This window comes from Podarcis liolepis (genome assembly GCF_965112155.1).
Source record: "Podarcis liolepis genome assembly, chromosome: 3".
In the NCBI taxonomy this organism is placed as follows: domain Eukaryota; kingdom Metazoa; phylum Chordata; class Lepidosauria; order Squamata; family Lacertidae; genus Podarcis; species Podarcis liolepis.
The window spans coordinates 53498991-53517442 of NC_139557.1; the positions used below are offsets into that span (position 1 = coordinate 53498991).

The 18452-nt window shown below is 39.7% G+C and overlaps 1 protein-coding gene across 26 annotated transcripts in view; it reads right to left on the reverse strand.

The window, feature by feature from the left end:
• Positions 1 to 387: 387 nt before the first annotated feature.
• The window catches only part of FYN (FYN proto-oncogene, Src family tyrosine kinase), a 116708-nt gene continuing 98643 nt past the window's right edge, over positions 388 to 18452 (reverse strand). For 14 of the 26 annotated variants that reach the window (XM_083497817.1, XM_083497828.1, XM_083497836.1 and 11 more), the window contains 6 exons: positions 15727 to 15891; positions 12473 to 12652; positions 7476 to 7552; positions 7235 to 7388; positions 2953 to 3084; positions 388 to 2027 (listed from right to left, as the gene is read on the reverse strand). In XM_083497817.1, the coding sequence (XP_083353943.1) occupies positions 1819 to 2027; positions 2953 to 3084; positions 7235 to 7388; positions 7476 to 7552; positions 12473 to 12652; positions 15727 to 15891 (917 nt within the window). In that variant the 3' untranslated portion in view covers positions 388 to 1818. Of the gene's footprint in view, positions 2028 to 2952; positions 3085 to 7234; positions 7389 to 7475; positions 7553 to 12468; positions 12653 to 15115; positions 15272 to 15726; positions 15892 to 18452 lie in introns of all 26 variants that reach the window. The other 12 variants (XM_083497826.1, XM_083497825.1, XM_083497833.1 and 9 more) reach the window with 3 other exon arrangements.

Sequence of the window (18452 nt, forward strand, 5' to 3'; positions counted from 1 at the left end):
TCTTGTAACATTTTTAAAGACCTATTAGCATAAATGACCCTTTGGATTCTTCCAGATATGGATAGGATTTTACGTTTGTTTTGCTTCAACTCATTTGCGATAAGAGTTCCAAGTGCGAACGTTGGGAAAAATATATTTATTTCTACATAGAAAATAGTCTTCCTTCCTTCTGACAACAGTGCACAAAGACTCACGCTAAAGAAAGTAATTCTTGAATAATTATAAGTGTACAAAACCCTTTCACTTCCAGCCACCCTCTTAGGCTGAATCCCAGCTGTTTCCCATCAGCTTCATAATACAAGGCTGCTGCAAGAGCCAACAGGCCAAGGACACTTCTCCTCTGCTACAAACCTCCATCTGGCTATGATTTAAATGAAAGAACAAAAATCCAAATGTAAAATACTCTTTTAATTACTAAATTAAGACGGTTAAACATTTTTAAAAATGTAAACTTGCAAATAAAAACAACAACAAAATGTAATTAAGACTAAAATTATTTTTTTAAAAAAACTTAAAAGAGACATAGAAAGGATGTGGCTTTTTTGTTTCTTTTTGGTTAAAGGTAAGAAAAGAAGGTATCCAAGGCTGATACAGACAACTGAAAAAGTAATACTTGCGTGTATCCCTCCATTCCCTCCCAGTTTCCCCATAAAAGAAGTGCATAGTAATTCCACTGAAACACTTGCAGACATATTGAAAGTAATTTCATCAGCAGTACAGGACATTTAAAACACCTACTTTACGATGGGTTATGGTATGTGAAAAAGGTACTCTAGCGGATGCCTGATGAATGGTTAAGCATGGGGACATGATTAAAATGCTATGAGGTTGAGACTATTTGCATGTGGTTGCAATGTTTATTAATTTTTTTAAAAAATCAGAAAATGTTCAGTATACATATTTTGATACAGGAAAGTACTTGCAGTTTCAGTCTTCCAGTCTGAACAGGTAATGGCGCATTTTCTTGCTTTAATAAGTTTGTTATTAAATTTTGATCACAAATTCAAACCACGCAGTTGGCAAAAGTTGCTGGAAATGCTGCACATGATTTCTGAAAGATCAAAAGTTACAACGACCTACAGGTACATAGTCAAACCCAAAAGTGCAATCCAATTTAAAAAGTCATGCTTGGCAAAAGCCAAAAATTCAGTCACTGGCTTTCAGAATCTTCACCAGTGTTTCATGTCTACAAGGAAATTAGTCTTTTTCTGGGTGCTTCAGCATTATGGCTAATCCGTTTCTGAAATGAGTTTCCTCTGCAGTAGCACCCACAACTATATATACAAGTATGTATATATTTTACATATATCTTATATATAAAAGCAAAAAAGGAAAAGGAAAAAACCCAACCAACCAAACGAAACCAAAATCCCCAAACACTGGTCCTGATTTTATTTTGTTAGAACGTGAAAAAATGTAGACAAAAAGAGGCCACTTTTGGAAAATAATACTTTAGTTGAATCAGGAGAAGACTAGTTAAAATCACATAACTTTGCATTATTATTATTTTTTAAAAAAGGAAAGCACTAGGATGTTATTGGCACTGAATTACTATTTACACTGAACAAAGATTTTGCAGTTTACATAACATCAAAACAATGCAGTTTCTGAGTCTCTGATGAAGAACAAAATCAAGTGTTCACTTTTCTGTTCATAGAAGACATTCAGATCTTTACGGCAGGTTAGGTCTGGGAATTCTCAGCTTCTGGCTCCAGTGCTTTTTGGTGCTCTAAGATGCAGCCTTTGGAAGTAGCTAGTCAGCCTTTGTCAGCTGCAGTCGGAACACCTGATAACTGTAGTCTGCACAGACCAGAAAAATTACAGGTTGTCACCTGGCTGGTACTGGGGTTCAGTTGCAGTAAAGTAGTCTTCAAGGAAACCCTGCAAGTACTCAAATGTTGGGCGCTCTTCTGGGTCTTTCTTCCAGCAGTGGATCATGAGCTCATGTAGGGAGATGGGGCAATCCTGAGGGCATGGCATCCTATAGCCCCGTTCTACCTGCTCCAGGACTTCACGGTTATTCATACCTGCAAAAACAACAACAGAGAGATGTACTGAAAATGAATTTTGTTTTGAAAAAAGCAATAGGGCTGGGCATATTTCCCTTAACAACCATCATCTTGTCAGGACTCCAGTAGCAGATACCAAGATGAAGTATTTATCACACATTATCATTATGGTCAGTGGCTTCAGCATGCCAGAACTATCAAACAGACTAGCAAATTCAGTATTTGGAGTGCCCAGAAGTAGTTTGTGGATGAACAATACTTAAATCTGCATTTGATGGCACCTAAATTATAGGTGCATCAAAATTGTGATTCAGAAAAGGTGTTGTCAGGTGTCTGCTGCAAACACATGAAGAGCACAGCGGGGCCATGCACCCAAACCCTTCTCTCAGTGTCCCCATCTCTTTGGGGAGTACAAAGTTCTGGAGGGGATTTCCTGCGGGTCTGCAGAACACACGCAGAAGCACCCCACCCCCATGGTTGGGAACACTGACTGAACAGGATTCTTGATTGCGGGAAGGCTTCTATGTGTGCTTAGCCAGACACACTTAGAAATCCCCCTTCAGATCTTCCTACTCAACGTGAGAAGTTCAGGGGTGGAGATGATAAGGCTAGGGATGGAGCCAGCCCACGTACCCACATGTCCCCTGTGTGATCTGAGCAGAGTTCAGATAATGGCCAAACAGGGCTATGGACACCATACAATTGAGAGAAATGGCCTCTCGACTATGGCAAGGATTTGAAGTGCAGTGCATATGTGGAGGAGATCTCTGTGTGTAGATAGAATTTCATATTGTTTTTTGCCTGAAATGAGGTGGGGTTTTTTTGTTGGTGCTTTGCCATGCACACGTATAATTTTTTGGGATCCAAGCATTAAAGCCACAGATTTCACCCAACTCACATAAGTGTCTGAAATCATTTTCAGCATGGTTTCTTATTTCCTTACCTGGATATGGCACTCTCCCTTTTGTTACTAGCTCTGTCAGCAATATTCCAAAGGACCACACGTCTGATTTTATTGTAAACCTTCCATACAAGGCAGCTTCAGGGGCGGTCCATTTTATTGGAAACTTTGCACCTAGGAGAGAAGAAAGCAGCTGCCATTGAGGTATCAGTGGCTGGTAGGGCGTCACTTCATTTCTTTACTTGGGGAAATAATTCAAAGCTTCTTTCTACTTAATATCAACTTCAGGCCACAACATTCTTTTTTTCTTTTATTTCTCATATTTACAACATGATGCTTCTGGGTATATTTGCATATAAATGACAGCGATTTGTGTGTGTGTGTGTAATAATCAGAAATTAGCGTGCATTTGGCACCATCGAAATCTACCTGTTCTTATTGCAAAATCTAGAAGCATAATTATTTTGAACATGATGCTTGCATATGGAAAGGCACCTAAGTATCATGAAAGGTTTCTAGAGAAGTGAGGAACCTCCCATCACTCTCAAACACATGCCTGTAACACCCATCTAAACACCCATCTTCTCTCTTCCCCTTTTCCTGTCTTCTCCCCAGCTATTAGCATGTCAGATTCAATGTTTTACTACTTGTGTATTAATCCCTATGTGGTTCCTGACAAGGGTATCTGAGAAGTCAACTCGCCCTCTAATTTCACCCTGGTCTCTTGAGGTCAGTGGATGGAAATTTGTTGATAGTGCAGCATGCCATGGTGGTGAAGCATGCTGTCACTTGAGCACACGATTTTATCACTGGTTGCACCAGTTCTCCAGAATTCTTATCCCCTGCAAGTGAAGCAAGCCCCAATATTTTGTAGGAGGAAATTTTTTTTTCTCCCAAAGCTTCATGAATTAGCCCATTTTATTTCTGTAGTTTTTAATTTTTATTGGCTTAATGTTTTCAATATTTTTTTATGGTTTGTATTATATTTTCTGTTTTTCTACCATAGTAGCATGCTGCAATGACAGGGTTACGCATTTCCTCCCCAAGTGTCAACCCCCCTGAAAATCCTGCTCCTTCCATCCAACATTGCAGTTAGACCCTTGCGGGGAGGAGTGGAGTCTCATTTATGTAAAACTAGCTTATTTTCTCCCCAAAATAAAATCAACATTTAAAAAATATACATAATTACATATGAAAACGCAGGCATTTTGTGTGGGTGTGTCATGAACAGGGATAGATGGATCAATCTATTTATTATTAATTAAATCTGTATACCAACCTTCCAGTCTATGTCAATTTCAAGTGCGTTCATTCCACTATAATATGTTAGGGTTGCCATATTTCAAACAGTGAGAATCCGGACAGAAAAGTTGAGATTTTTTTTGGCTGGGTTGCCATACGTCCACCGCCACCAAAACTGCTTCTGGCTGCAGTCTTCCAAATATGTCTGGGAAATTCTGGACATATGGCAACCCTGTGATATTTTAAAAAAACATGATCTGCATGGAAATTGGTACTGAAGTTGTATTTTATCATGCATTCTACGATTCTATGTTTCTAAATGAATGTTGCCCTTAAATATGCATTTCAAAGATGTTTTGGTGAAAGGCAAAATCCAAAGGATAGTTACATTCCAATCCACACGTACGTCTGGGAAGACTACATCCAGTCAGTTCACAAAGGAATTCACAGAAATTTAATTTGTCACGCACCTATAGATCATGACCTGGCCACTCATTCATAGCGATCAAGACTTGCAGCCAGACTTGCAACACTATGCAGGGCAGAGTGAGAAGGCAGGGACAGCTTTTGCTGCATGCCAGGGAAACCACATGTCAGTGCATGCCCACCCGTTGCTTCCACATGATAGATAGGAAATAAATAAAGTTTGCAGGCCTATTTTGCTCTTATAAATAGTCAGCGTAAATGTTAGAAAAACACTGAAAAATCAGACTCAACGAATAGTACCACATCTTATAAGACCACTGGAGATGGGTATCAACACCATCTGCTTCCTTTAGCAATTTATTCAGGGACTCATAGGAGCACTTTTTAGAGAGTGGAAGAGGCAGGAAGTCAGTTCTATTAATGTCAAGTACACAAACTATCAGGTGGCAAGGGGGAAAAAATGAAAGCCAAGTGTATTTGACATGAAACCTTCAACTCTTAACAGAAACAAGCGCTTCCTGTCTCCAAAAGCAATTGCCAGCCTGTATCATACTTTCCCAGCCAGTCTTCTGTTCCTGTGTGCCAGAGACACCATAGGAACAGTAGCTGGCTAGATAAACACGACAATCCCCCAGCTGCATCCCTCTGGAAAATCTATGTGAGAGGGTCGTGGGGGAAAACATACAAAAACAGCTATTGCTTCAAAGTGTTACTATGCCATCAACAGCCCCACTGGAGTTAAGCAATGTTGAGCAAGGGGAAATCTATACAATACTCCAGCATTTAAAAGCTTGCTTCAAAAATTATTTTAAATATAAGGGAGAAATTCCAGACAGTGATCTGAATTACAGGCTATAGAATGCATATAGAGAAGCCATTGCCAATAGGTCTGCATTAATTCATGTAACTCAGGCTGATTATAGAATTTCCTCTTGCAGAATGTATATGCAGAAGAATCTACAGATGAATCTGCAAGTGTATTACAATCAACATTCATTTAATTCTGCATTTTTATATAGAGCATACATTTTGGGGGGAACTATTAGCAAAGCAGTTTGGTTACTGTGGGCCCAGACAATGATTTAAAGTTTGCCCTTTAAGAGAAGATGCTAATGCTTTTCACAAAAGCAAGGTCACTAATGGAGGCTCTCCTCCACAGAAAGGGCCTTTTAAGGACATATGATAATCCCTGCTGTCAAAGGCCCATACAGTCTAGCATTCTGTTCTCAATGGTATTTACAGCGGTGAAGCCCTGTGGATGGAAATCTCTCACTAGGGAAATTTGCTTGGCTTACATGTTTTTGGTGCCCAGTAAGACCTGTGTTCTCTTGGGCCTTTCTTTTTTTCATTTTTAGACTGTTTTATTTACTACTTTTAATCCGCTGAGGGTTTTTAACTGTGAATTTGTTTTATTTTCGTTTTTGCTCTACTGTATTGATTTTACTGTGGCTTGTATGTCCTTATGTACTGCACTGGCAATTATACTGGACAGTATTCAAATAGATATGATAAAATCAAAGTAGCATAGTTTAAGTATGCTATGAATTAAAGCATGGTACATGTTGTGAAGTAAATTCACTTCAACCAATAAAATATTTAGAAACTAACAAGGAAATAATTGCTTTGCATGATTCATTTTTACATGATCATGCTACAACCAGAATGTTTGACTGTTACGTTTAGTTTTCCTTGGGATGATAAATTTCAAGATATGCTGGCTGTACTAATCCATAAGAGAAAAAATACTATATGGACTGATCCATATATGGAGTGAAGAATTTACAGACCAGTTTCTTCTAAAATGTTTTTAACAGTACACTAAGGAAATAATATTCTACTTTAGTTATAGCTGTTGTTCCCTTTGACAGGGTTTTATCCATTGGTTGCTTAAGCTCACACAGCTGATCTTTCTCTCCGTAGGGTCAAAAGCATCCTGAACAATAGGAGCTATTCTGTATGGGCCTGTATGGATCTGCAGTACAGGGGATGAATTGCCTAAATTTGGGATATTCCCCTTTGCACTGCAGCCCCATATTTAACAGCCCTCATGATTTAGGCACCCAACCGATGTGAGATGGTTTTGGGGGGTACAGAGAGCTGTGGTGGAGAGGCGCCAGAAAATAAAGATCATGTGCACAAGTTGCTGCCTCCTTGAGCAGCTATCCAACACAAGCCATAATTTCTGCTGTTCTATGGTACTGAGTTTAGGGCAGTCATAGGCAACCTCGGCCCTCCAGATGTTTTGGGACTACAACTCCCATGATCCCTAGCTAACAGGACAAGTGGTCAGGGATGATGGGAACTGTAGTCCCAAAACATCTGGAGGGCTGAAGTTGCCTACGCCTGGTTTAGGGCCTGTTTTGTTTTTCCTTACACTCAGCAATAGAATCCCATTCCTCTTTGTCTTTTAGAAATTCTTACTGAAAACCGCTGGTCAAATTGGCCCAAGAGGTCATATATTGTACAATTACACTTACATTTCCCGTGTATTGGAACTGATAAACAGTTTCATAATCTGTACTTGTAAATTGAAACATTGATTCACATTTCCTTTACACTAGATGAGTAGGAAGAAGACCCATCAAGATTTCGGCATGTTTTTCTGTCAATCACCATTGAAAGCTACAGTAAAAGTTATAGTGACTACTAATCCTACCTTGTCTGGCTGTGTATTCATTGTCTTCAATTAATCTTGCTAGTCCAAAATCAGCAATCTTGCATATTAGACCATTTCCCACCAGGATGTTTGCAGAACGCAGGTCTCTGTGTATGTAATTCATTCGCTCAATGTAAGCCATTCCTGCAGCAACCTGTTGGATTTACAATACACTCTACTTAATAAAGAACGCAGAACCTTGACAGGAGTACATTGTACTAAGCACATGGTCAAAATTTACCTGTGCTGCCATATCCACTAGGTTTGGCAATTTCAGAGCTCTTCCTTCTCCATCTTTTAAGAAATCTAGCAAACTTCCTGCAATGCAATACAAAAAAAAGGGTTTAAAGAGGTTTAGGTACTCAGTGCTGGACAACACACAGACACCAATGTTTTTGATTGAATGTAATGATACATTATTATTTTTTTTAAAAAAGTGTGGGTCATACAATTTATGGAAGATTTCAGGTAAGATAACCAGATGGAGTTTACAGAGTTACAGAATCTGAAATGATAGATTAATTCAAGTGAACTACAACCCTACTTTCATACTTCAAACCTATTACCAGATTTTCTAACACCTAACTATCCCAACCTAAAAATCTCCTGATGTATATTATTATTATTATGACACCAGCATAAGATTATCGTGCTGTCATAATTGCCTGTACGCATTAAACATTTATGTTTAATTATTATTATGTTTAATTATTAAACATTCTTAAACATTTATGGGCATATATTCATGAAAAGGATTCATGAGAATCCTTCCAAAAATATTATTGTAGAAGTTACTATATGCCTTGTTTGGACTGGCCATTATGCCTTGCTCACACCTTTTCTCACTTAATACCATTCATTAATTTCCATTTTAATATACAGTGAAAGATACATAGTTGCATATAGAGATAGGTGGGCATACAAATGTTGAAAGTGTGATGTCTTGCTGTTTTGACACTTGGCTGGGATTGGGCTTTGAGATTTCTTTACTTGGAGTGCCTGGGTTCTGGCGAGTGAAATTCATTTTGAGCAACGTAGAAATGTGCATTTTAAGAAACTGTTATAATTTTCATTAACCTGGCTTGTGTGCCACACCAAACCAAACTATGTCTTCGCATGGACATGCAAGTGTGTGGACTCTGGGAAAGGAGACTGCAGCTCCTTTGCACCTTTCCAGTTCTGCTTCTGTGCTGCACTTTGCAGAGCCATGGCTTGCTTTGTGTGCAGTAAGAACCTGGGGTTCTGATTTATATCTCTCTAGATTAACCACGAGCTGTAACCAAAATTTAGCCTATGGTTTACTGTTTGTGGTTTGTCTGGGAGAGCTAAATCCATCCTGGGTCTGAACAACATGTTAAATCAGACCATGGCTTAGCACAGCACAGAAGCAAACTTTTTGGGAAGGGGAAAAGTGGCCATCACCTCCTCTCTGGGAAACTACATACTTGGTTTGTGCTAAGCCATGGTGCAAAGCCGGCCAATATATCACGTCACCAGGATGTATGTGCTTTTCATTAACTATCACCAAAGTTACCTCTCAGAAGCAAATGAAATATCTAGCAAGTGTATTCAGTAAACTATTTTTCTGGATATAGAATACAATATATTAATATATAATATACTTAACAAGATATGGTTCTTTTATCCCTAAATGTAAATGCAGCGGGAAGTGTAAAACATTTTAATAAAGCTTCCTTTGCCGAAACAAAATAGAAGGGAAAACAGTGTTTTACTCTGAATTTACAACGTTTAGTATCAGTTTGCATGAAATCAGAGCAAACCCAACAAAGAGCGAGTCTTTAACAAGATCAACCAATTACTTTGTATGAATATTTTTTTAAAGGTAAAAGATGCCAGTGCCCATGCATGGCTAACTCATCATTAAAATGAGTTCTCACCACCCTAACAATACCTTGCAGAGGCCTTCTATGCAGGTAATGTATTTAGAAGGTCAGTTCAGAATGCTTCGTTAAGCATTCCCTGATGGAGAAAGTGGCTAGATCGCACAACAATGCCTGAGCTCAGCAAATCCATGGAGCCACAATTGCCTTAGGAAGTGGAAATCAATAACCCTTTCCATTTAAGAGAGAATAAGATGGAGTAATATATAAAAATTTAAAGATACAGTGTTAAGGGAAAATAGCCTGGTATGGATTGCAGAGCAGCTAGGAACAGCAAGATGGGAAAGAAAGAAATGGACCATTTTTCAACACTGAAATGACACAAAGGGTTAAATAGTTGTGATAACATCACCAATCTTAAAAAGGGATTTCTATTCTTTGTTATTCTGTAAGAAGAATGTAGCACAGAGGCAAGGGTTAATCTTTTGTGCCCTGAACCATAACTTACAGAATCATCCATGTCTTCAAAAACAAAAGTAATATCTAAAGTGCTAGATTTCGCAAAATTCTTTTTAAAAATAGTTTCTGTCCGAAACAAACAAACAAAAGCAGATGTTCATCTCTATGAAAACATGGTAGCTGGGAAATGCTCAGAGCAGTCTGAGAAGGGATGCGGAAAACAATCTGACAACAAAGTGAAAACACAATTAAAAATACATAAAAGTATGTTTCCTTTCTAGCACTTAAAAATAGCAACTTAAAACTCTTTGCTAGATTGTCACCCACAATCAAGTGGGTATAGAAAAATATGCATGCAAATAATTATATAGAGAGATATGGAGGGGTTTTTGTGCAGTCCTCACTGTACAGCAGAAGCAACAGGGGCAGGAAGACAGAGGCAGTTTTAATGCTCTGGGACCAGAAAGGTTTTAGTGAAGCAACACATTCTGTCCAAGAAAACATTGCCATTTGTGAAACAAATGCCCTTTCATGTGAATTTATATTGTGTGTACCTACATAATTTATTTTATGCTGCCTTGTGGGGAACAGTACTATTTTAGTGTTTTGGGTAAATACATGATTTAATTAAAGTTGATTAAATTAATTTCAATATGTTGTTCAATAGGGCTTCATGTGTATATGATGAGGGATTCAAGATTGTTAAAATGAATCAACAACCCTCATTCACTCACACAGGTAACCCTGGTGTGTTCTGGTCAAGACTATCAGGCTGAATTCTAATCCCCACTTAACTTGGCACCCACAAAATATATAATTCTGACATGGAGTAAATGGCAACTTTTATACCCTCCAATTAATCAAAGGCTGTTTTCTTTACTCATTAAGAGTTTAATTAATGAGTAATCAATTCATCTGACACTCAAAGAAACCAGAGGCCATGTTTATACAATACAACGAGTCAACGCAATAATAATTAAAGAAGGCATTCTCCATCACTGCTTCAACAATGCAATGGGAAACAGTGGGGAAACATGTAATGTAGAGGCTCAGGTATAACATGCTGATGGCAGGTCAAATCCTCCTTAAACTGTCCTGTGAGCAAGCAGAGGATAGCAATGAAAGGCAGCAAGCAGAGAGTAGTGCTGTGAAATGCCAGAGACAGCATACTCACCAAGACATGAACTTCATCTGGGGGAATAGGCTTTGAGCAAGACATTCTTTTTTCAACAATATGGTGTAGTCAAACCTTGGTTCTCAAACGGCTCCATTTTCTAATGTTTCAGCTCCTGAACTCCGAAAACCCAGAAGTAAATGCTCCGGTTTCCGAACGTTTTTTGGAAGCCGAACGTCCGGCGTGGCTTCTGCTTGAGTGCAAGAAGCTCTTGCAACCAACTGGAAGCCGCGTCTCGGCTGTCGAATGTTTCGGAAGTCGAATGGTCTTCCGGAATGGATTACATTCAACAACCAAGGTTTGACTGTATCAGACTACAGCCAGGGAGACTCTAATTTAAACAATCATTTATTCAATGAAGCTCAGTCAATGTGTGGCCTTAGTACAGCCAATCTGACCTATTTCACAGGATTGTAACGTGAGAAAATATGGCTGAGGAGAACTTATTTATGAATTGCCTTTTACAGCAGTCTCAAGGCAACATGAAAAGAGCTAAAATAGATTTTAAAACAGAAAAAAAGAAAACGACTGTAAATGAAATATATATTAAGCCTATAAGTCAGAGATCTTTTCATCCAGCTGAAAAGGCTTGCTGAAAACAAAAACAAAAAAATTCAGTTATTTCTGTGTATCTCAATGCTGCTTCATAAAACAGGAGCAGCCATACTGAAAGCCCTGCTTTGAGTCTTGATAGTTTTGAGACCTGAAGCAGAAACTCTCCTGCAGTATGCAGTAACCTACTGGAAATGTAAGGGTTAGACAGGGTGGTCTGTCAAGTAATCTGGTTCCTCTAACAGCAGAACTGGATTGAGGAGCACCACTGGAATATGCACGTGCTCCTTCAGGGAGAATGCAATCACATCCAGGACAGGCAATTTACTGACTTTTCAAACCTACCACCAGAGCTTCCATCTTGCCAGAATACAGGCTCATTTTATTAGCCTTCATTCAGCCCAACACTGCATCCAGACACTGGTCCAGGGCCTGCTCACCCATTCCCAGTTGAGATGTTATAGAGAAAGCTGGATATAATCAGGATACTAAAGACACCTTGCTTCAAATCTTTTAAAACTCTCAATGGCCTGTGATGCCACACAGTTCTAGTGTCAGGTCTCTGGGAAACACTCTTCCAAAATCATATTCCCTGGAGATAAGATGAGAAACGCTGTGGAACACTGTTCCAATATGCATCTCTCATACAGTCCAGGTTACCATGATTAACGGTATCAAAAGCTGATGGGTGATCCACCAGGAGTTGCACTTCCAGTGTTCCTCTCTTGATAAAGGGTGATCAAGGCTGATTCAGTCCCAAACCCAGGTGTGAACCCAGATTGGAATGAGACTAGAAAACCAGTTTCCTCCAATGATGCTGGCAATGGCACCATCACAACCATCTTGTAGACCTTGCCCAAAAAGAGGTATTTGTGACTAGGCGGTAGTCGTTAAAACACCAACAGGTCTAGGGTCCCCTCCCCTGAAGTGACCATGCTACTGCCTCTTTCAAGGTGCCAAGCACCACCTCTTCTCACAAAGATGTGTTCATCACACTCTGGATCCACCCAGTCTTGTGTACATTATCACCTTTTGTCACTATCACCTTCAGCTCCTTGGAGAGAGAAAAAATGCAATAAAGAACAATTACTTCAAATGGGTAGCTTTAAAAATAATGGGTAAGCAAATGGTTGAAGGTGATGCTAATTTGCATTAATCAAGCTAGAGAGTAATTCCTGACTCATATCTACAAGCAGCACGGTATTAACCTACCTTTGCTCATATATTCTGTGACGATGTAGATAGGTTCTTCGGACACCACAGCATACAGCTGGACCAGTTTGTCATGTTTTAGCTTTTTCATGATCTGAGCCTCCTCCAGGAATGATTCTGGGGACATTGTGCCAGGCTTCAGAGTCTTTATTGCCACTTTAGTATTTCCATTCCAAGTACCTACAAAACACCCACAAATGCTGTCAGCAGAAACATCCAGTGTCTGCAGAACTCACAAGACTCTACTTGCAGTAGGTAAACAAAGAACAGAAGTAGCAAAGATCAGTAAGTGAGACATCTAAGAAGCAGTGGACATTAATGAGGCTGTGCATTTTTGGGTTGCCAGTTACTGTAATCTAGATCTATACACTGTAGTGGCCAAAGGGATGAATACACATATGCTAAGCTAGTTTTAACTTCTCTGTTATAAACGAAGTGACCAAGGACAAGCCATTGATCTTAGGCTAATCTACTTCATACTGTTATTGCACAGCTGAGACACAGCCCTGAGCAACTTGGAATAAATTTTTCTGCTTCTATTATTAAAAGAGGCCATACTTTTTGAGCTTCTTACACAAATCAGCAGAAGTCTAATTTAGTTGACTAGTGCAGACTGATATTTCAGTGCTAAAATTAGTTCCATTTATTTGAGGGAATTCAATATAAAAAGACTTCCTAATGGAAGAAGAATAATATATATATAGAGAGAGAGAGAGAGCGCGCGCGCGCTTTGGCCAAAACAGCACATCACATAGTGTTTTTTTATTTAAAATAAAACACAGAGCTAAGGAATTCATTTACTCTTAGTTCTGCATTGAACCAACAATGGTGAGTGTGTTAATGCAGGAATTCACACATTAGCTCAATACTTTTTTGGTAATATTTTATCTGTTTATTGCCAAAGGCTGTTCACTATCTATAGATTCCGCCTGCCCTGAAATGAGAGGCACTTATTTTGATCCAGAAGAGAAAGCTGGATCATAAATGGGCTATGCTGACATGTCTATAGATGTTAATACACACAAGCAACTTGTTCTCACGTATTCTGCAGAATAGGTAGTCTTCATGCAACTCCCACACCCAGGGTTGCTTAGCTATTTATTTGTAACCAGTTTGATAGGAACTGAGGCAGTAGTTACTGGCAAGGCATCATGACTATTTGACCTCCTGTCACTGGTATCACTGTGGCTTATTGGCAGGGAGAGACGTGAGGTGGTAGCAAGGTCCATGAGGTGCAACTGCATGGGCAGAACCATGGGCAGAACCAATCTCCTGCTCCCACCAGTGTGTTTACTGAGCTCATTGCCATCTCACCCCTCCTCCCCAGCAGGTTGCAGCAATGCAGGTGACAGGTCAGGTAATAATAATAATAATAATAATAATAATAATAATAATAATTTATTATTTGTACCCCGCCCATCTGGCTGGGTTTCCCCAGCCACTCTGGGCGGCTTCCATAGAAACCAAAAAACACTAAAATATCATACATTAAAAACTTCCCTGAACAGGGCTGCCTTAAGATGTCTTCTGAATGTCAGGTAGTTGTTTATCGTTTTGACATCAAATGGGAGGGTGTTCCACAGGGCGGGCACCACTACCAAAAAGGCCCTCTGCCTGGTTACCTGTAGCTTTGCTTCTCGCAATGAGGGAACCGCCAGAAGGCCCTCGGCGCTGGACCTCAGCGTCCGGGCAGAACGATGGGGGTGGAGACGCTCCTTCAGGTATACAGGACCGAGGCCGTTTAGGGCTTTAAAGGTCAACACCAGCACTTTGAATTGTGCTCGGAAACATACTGGGAGCCAATGTAGGTCTTTCAAGACCGGTGTTATGTGGTCTCGGTGGCCGCCCCCAGTCACCAGTCTAGCTGCCACATTCTGGATTAGCTGTAGTTTCTGAGTCACCTTCAAAGGTAGCCCCACGTAGAGCGCATTGCAGTAGTCCAAGCGGGAGATATCCTACCTCGCTGACTCTACAGGAGAGAGTGAAGGTTTTTTCCTCACTACTATGAAGTCTCCTAATGTAGTGCTTTACTTTTCCCCATTGACATGTGGTAGCCATACATATATATGTGGAAAAGTGAACTTGGGGACAACTCTTGTTGTCCAGTGCTGCCTGACCCTGGTTACTCTGAAATCTGGAGCAGGTTTTCTCCCTTTTCTAATGTATTTCAAATTATAGGCCATTTACTTTGTTTTATAGAACTCAATAGGAACTATTGACAAACTAGTCAGTACATATTTGCATAGCCCCAATCTTGATTTCATTTCTGGAAATGTTGAAACTTAGGAACTGGTACAAAGGGCTGTATTCAACCAAATACAAATGATATGTACTGTATTATCTGCCTGCAGTGCTAGAATAAATTTCTGCAATGTCAGTGTGGCAGTTTGTGACACTGCACAAAGGCAGCACTTGGTGTGGTCTGCTCAAAGCCCATGTGGACTTGCATAGCTAGCAAGTTGACAGACTAGGCATCAAGAGACCATATTAAAAATTTAGATTTAGGTGTCACTAACTTTAGATTTAGGTGTTAGATTTATTTCACTTGGTTTAATGATAGCTTTCTGATTTTGAAACACACAGGTTTTTTTATGACGGCTTTAAAGTTATCTATCCCAAACAGAACAGTTTCCACTGCCTTACCACTCCACACTTCAGCGAAACAGCCCTGACCCAGCTTCTTTTCCAGAAACAATGAATCTCGTGCCACTTCCCATGCATCCTTAGCCAATCCGACAGTTTGTGGAGTGCAATTCGATGCAATCACAGTTAAGTTAAAACATAAACCATCAGCTTTTTCTACAGGAAAGGAAATTAATAAAAGAAATACTTATAATCCACACAGTTATTACATGCACAGAGAAAGATGGAAGGTGGTTTTGTCCTTCAGTGCCCATGCTCACTTAATTTCGAGGTAGAAGGCTCATCACAACCTTTACATAATTAACAGATTAGAGTGTGTGAGGCTTGATTCTTAAGCTGAAGGTAGTTTGTCAAACCTGACATATAGAGCCAGGAGAGCATATGAGATCATCTTTCTTTCTTTCTTCTTCTTCTTCATCTATAAATTACTCAGTGCTCAGAATGAAAGGTTTTCAAAGTCAGAAGCATGTTATCCTAAGTAATCGAAGACATCTGCTCTTTGATGTTGCTGGTCACGGCTCATTTTGCTTCCACATTCCATCTTCCATACTTGCCCCCAAAGGTTGGGAGACTATGGGATATATATATAGATATGTATTTTCTCTGCATACCCATCCATACTTCCCCAAACTGCCCATTTCCCAGTCTCTTGATCAACTGTAGTGACTCTCGTGGAATTTCCCAGACATCTTTGGTTTTGACAGACAGATCAGTAAGCCTTGGCATTCCTTTATGACAAGGGACTACTAAGCGGCAGCAAAGACCTGCAGCTCTCTCTGATGAAGCAGAAGTGAAGCAGAGGGAAAAGAAAAGAGTAACAAACATGAAACATACACAGGAAGCAAGAAAAACAATGCTAGTAAACAAGTTACATCATTTGTTAGTAGCATTCTCCCCCAAAAGCTTAAAGATAAACAAACTGTACACTTAAAACATTCACTTCTGAAATATTCACTCAAGGGCATTTATTAATCCCATTATTTGTTTGGCAGAAGGAGTGGATAAATCATCTCTTAGTTTCTTCCTATTATTGCAACATTCTGCATTTATGGGCAACTGGCATAATGTAGTTCAAAATATTCATTTAATACTGTCTGACTTGATAAATTATTTATTCGTTAAATTTTCAAATTATTCAACAAGTTAATAAATACAAAGCAGCACATAAAATGAAAATCCTCACACCTCAGTCTAACTTTATTAACTTTATGAGAATCTCACTTTTTATAATAAAAAGTGTTTTAAGTTGCAAATTGTGGTTTCCATTAAAAGAATTAGCACATGCTGATGAGATTTGTGTTTCTTCTCTCTACCCCAAGCCAAGGAGGCCATGAATGGATGCCATACATGTTACATCATTTTGTATTTTAATGTCACCATGAATGTATTTTCACAGTAATGTTGATCTTTAAAATGGTTGGCATGACAAAAGTCTGCAGAATTCTTTGAGCTACAAGGAAGCAGGTGGGGCAGGTGGGGCTGGGAAAATAACTTTAGCATAGCAAGTCCACACAAAAGTGTCAGCTCCTGAAGATGAGCTTGCAGCCACTTTGCCATGTCCTGATTCTAAAACTTGGCATAGCAGCAAAAGGGACCAGGGAGGAGAAAATGGCTGGGAGCTCCCTTCCAGGAACCTGCATGTTCAGGCAGTCTCACCAAACCATGGTTTGGCTTAGCATACCCCACAAATCAGCTCCCTGTCTGTACACAATCACAGATGGACTGACTGTAAAGTTATCACCACAGTAAGCTAAACTAGGCTAAGCTAAAGGACCCCTGGATGGTTAAGTCCAGTCAAAGGCGACTATGGGGCTGCGGCACTCATGCTTTTCAGGCCAAGGGAGCTAGCTTTTGTCCACAAACAGCTTTCCAGGTCATGTGGTCAGCATTACTAAACCGCTTCTGGTGCATGGAGGACCATGACAGAAGCCAGAGCACACGGAAACGCTATTCACCTTCCCGCCACAGCGGTACCTATTTATCTACTTGCATGGGCGTGCTTTCGAACTCCTAGGTTGGCAGGAGCTGGGACAGAGCAATAGGAGCTCACCCCGTCGTGCAGATTCAAACCCCCAACCTTCCAATCAGCAAGCCCAAGAGGCTCAGTGGTTTAGATCACAGCACTACCCACTCTCAGTACTACCTACCCCAACTGCTTCCTTGTAGTGTTACTTTTTATTATTTTTTGCTTCTTTCTTACAATGTGTTAAGAGGTTCCAAGTCAGGAATTAACACAAGTAGTGAGGACAAATATTGAAAGGCAGGAAAAGGACATTTAAACTGTAGGACTGTTAAAATAACAGCTATTTGATGGGCTGCAGTATCTTCTAAGATATAAATGCAGTAGTGGCTACTGGATTATCCACTACTGGGTAAATATATATGATTTACTTGTCATAATTGGTGCTTTAGGAATAAGGGACATGGGGAAACAAATGCCCAGAAGCAAGCTTGTGGTGTCTTGTTTTTATTTTTTTAAAAGCTGGCATTGATTTAAAACTAATACGGCCCAAAATGATCTAAGCCCCAACTATGTGAAAGAAGGCCTTCTCTCATACCAACTTGCTACAGTTTTAAGATCAGTAGGATAAGCACTGCTTGTGGTCCCAAAGCACAATGAGATTCATGGGGCAGGAGTTTGTGAGTAGACTTTCTCTATTGGGACCCTCAGCTGTTGCTGCTGGTGCAATCTGTAATTGAAGCCTGCATTTTGTTTTATGCTGTTTTAATTTTATTGCTTAATTCTTGCTTAGGTTTGTATATGTCTGCCCTGGGACCTGGTTGAAGAGCAGATTATAAATAAATGATAAATAAACGTTTTTCTTTTCACCCATGAGTGCAGAAATACATGGGTATCAGACAAAATCAATTAATGGCTATTAATACAATCAAGTTTGTTCTTTGGAGCTGATAGGTACATGTTATACCTCTATCATAATACACAGGAGCCTGACCTAGAGTTTGTAAATCTTTTAAATGGGGTTTTCTGAAATAAACATGGAGCAGATGCAGCAAACTTTTGCAGGTAAGGAGAAGAAAAGGGAGAAATGGTGGATGGGGTGAAAGAGCTAGGGGAAACCAATTAATAGACAATTTAGGGTGGTGTAGTGCCAGAATATGTGTGGAGGATCTTGCAACTTGTTTATGAGCTAGCTCAAATCTAGGCACAAGAATTTTCAAAACTGCTTTCCTAACACTATCAGAATTTGCAACATGGCCAATTATGTTCCCAATGGAAACAAAACCATAGCTTGAGGCAGAGGTTTTTTGTTTGTTTGTGAATTTCGTTTGTTTGTGACCTTCATAGCAGAAGGCCGGGGGGGGGGGGCGTAGGTAG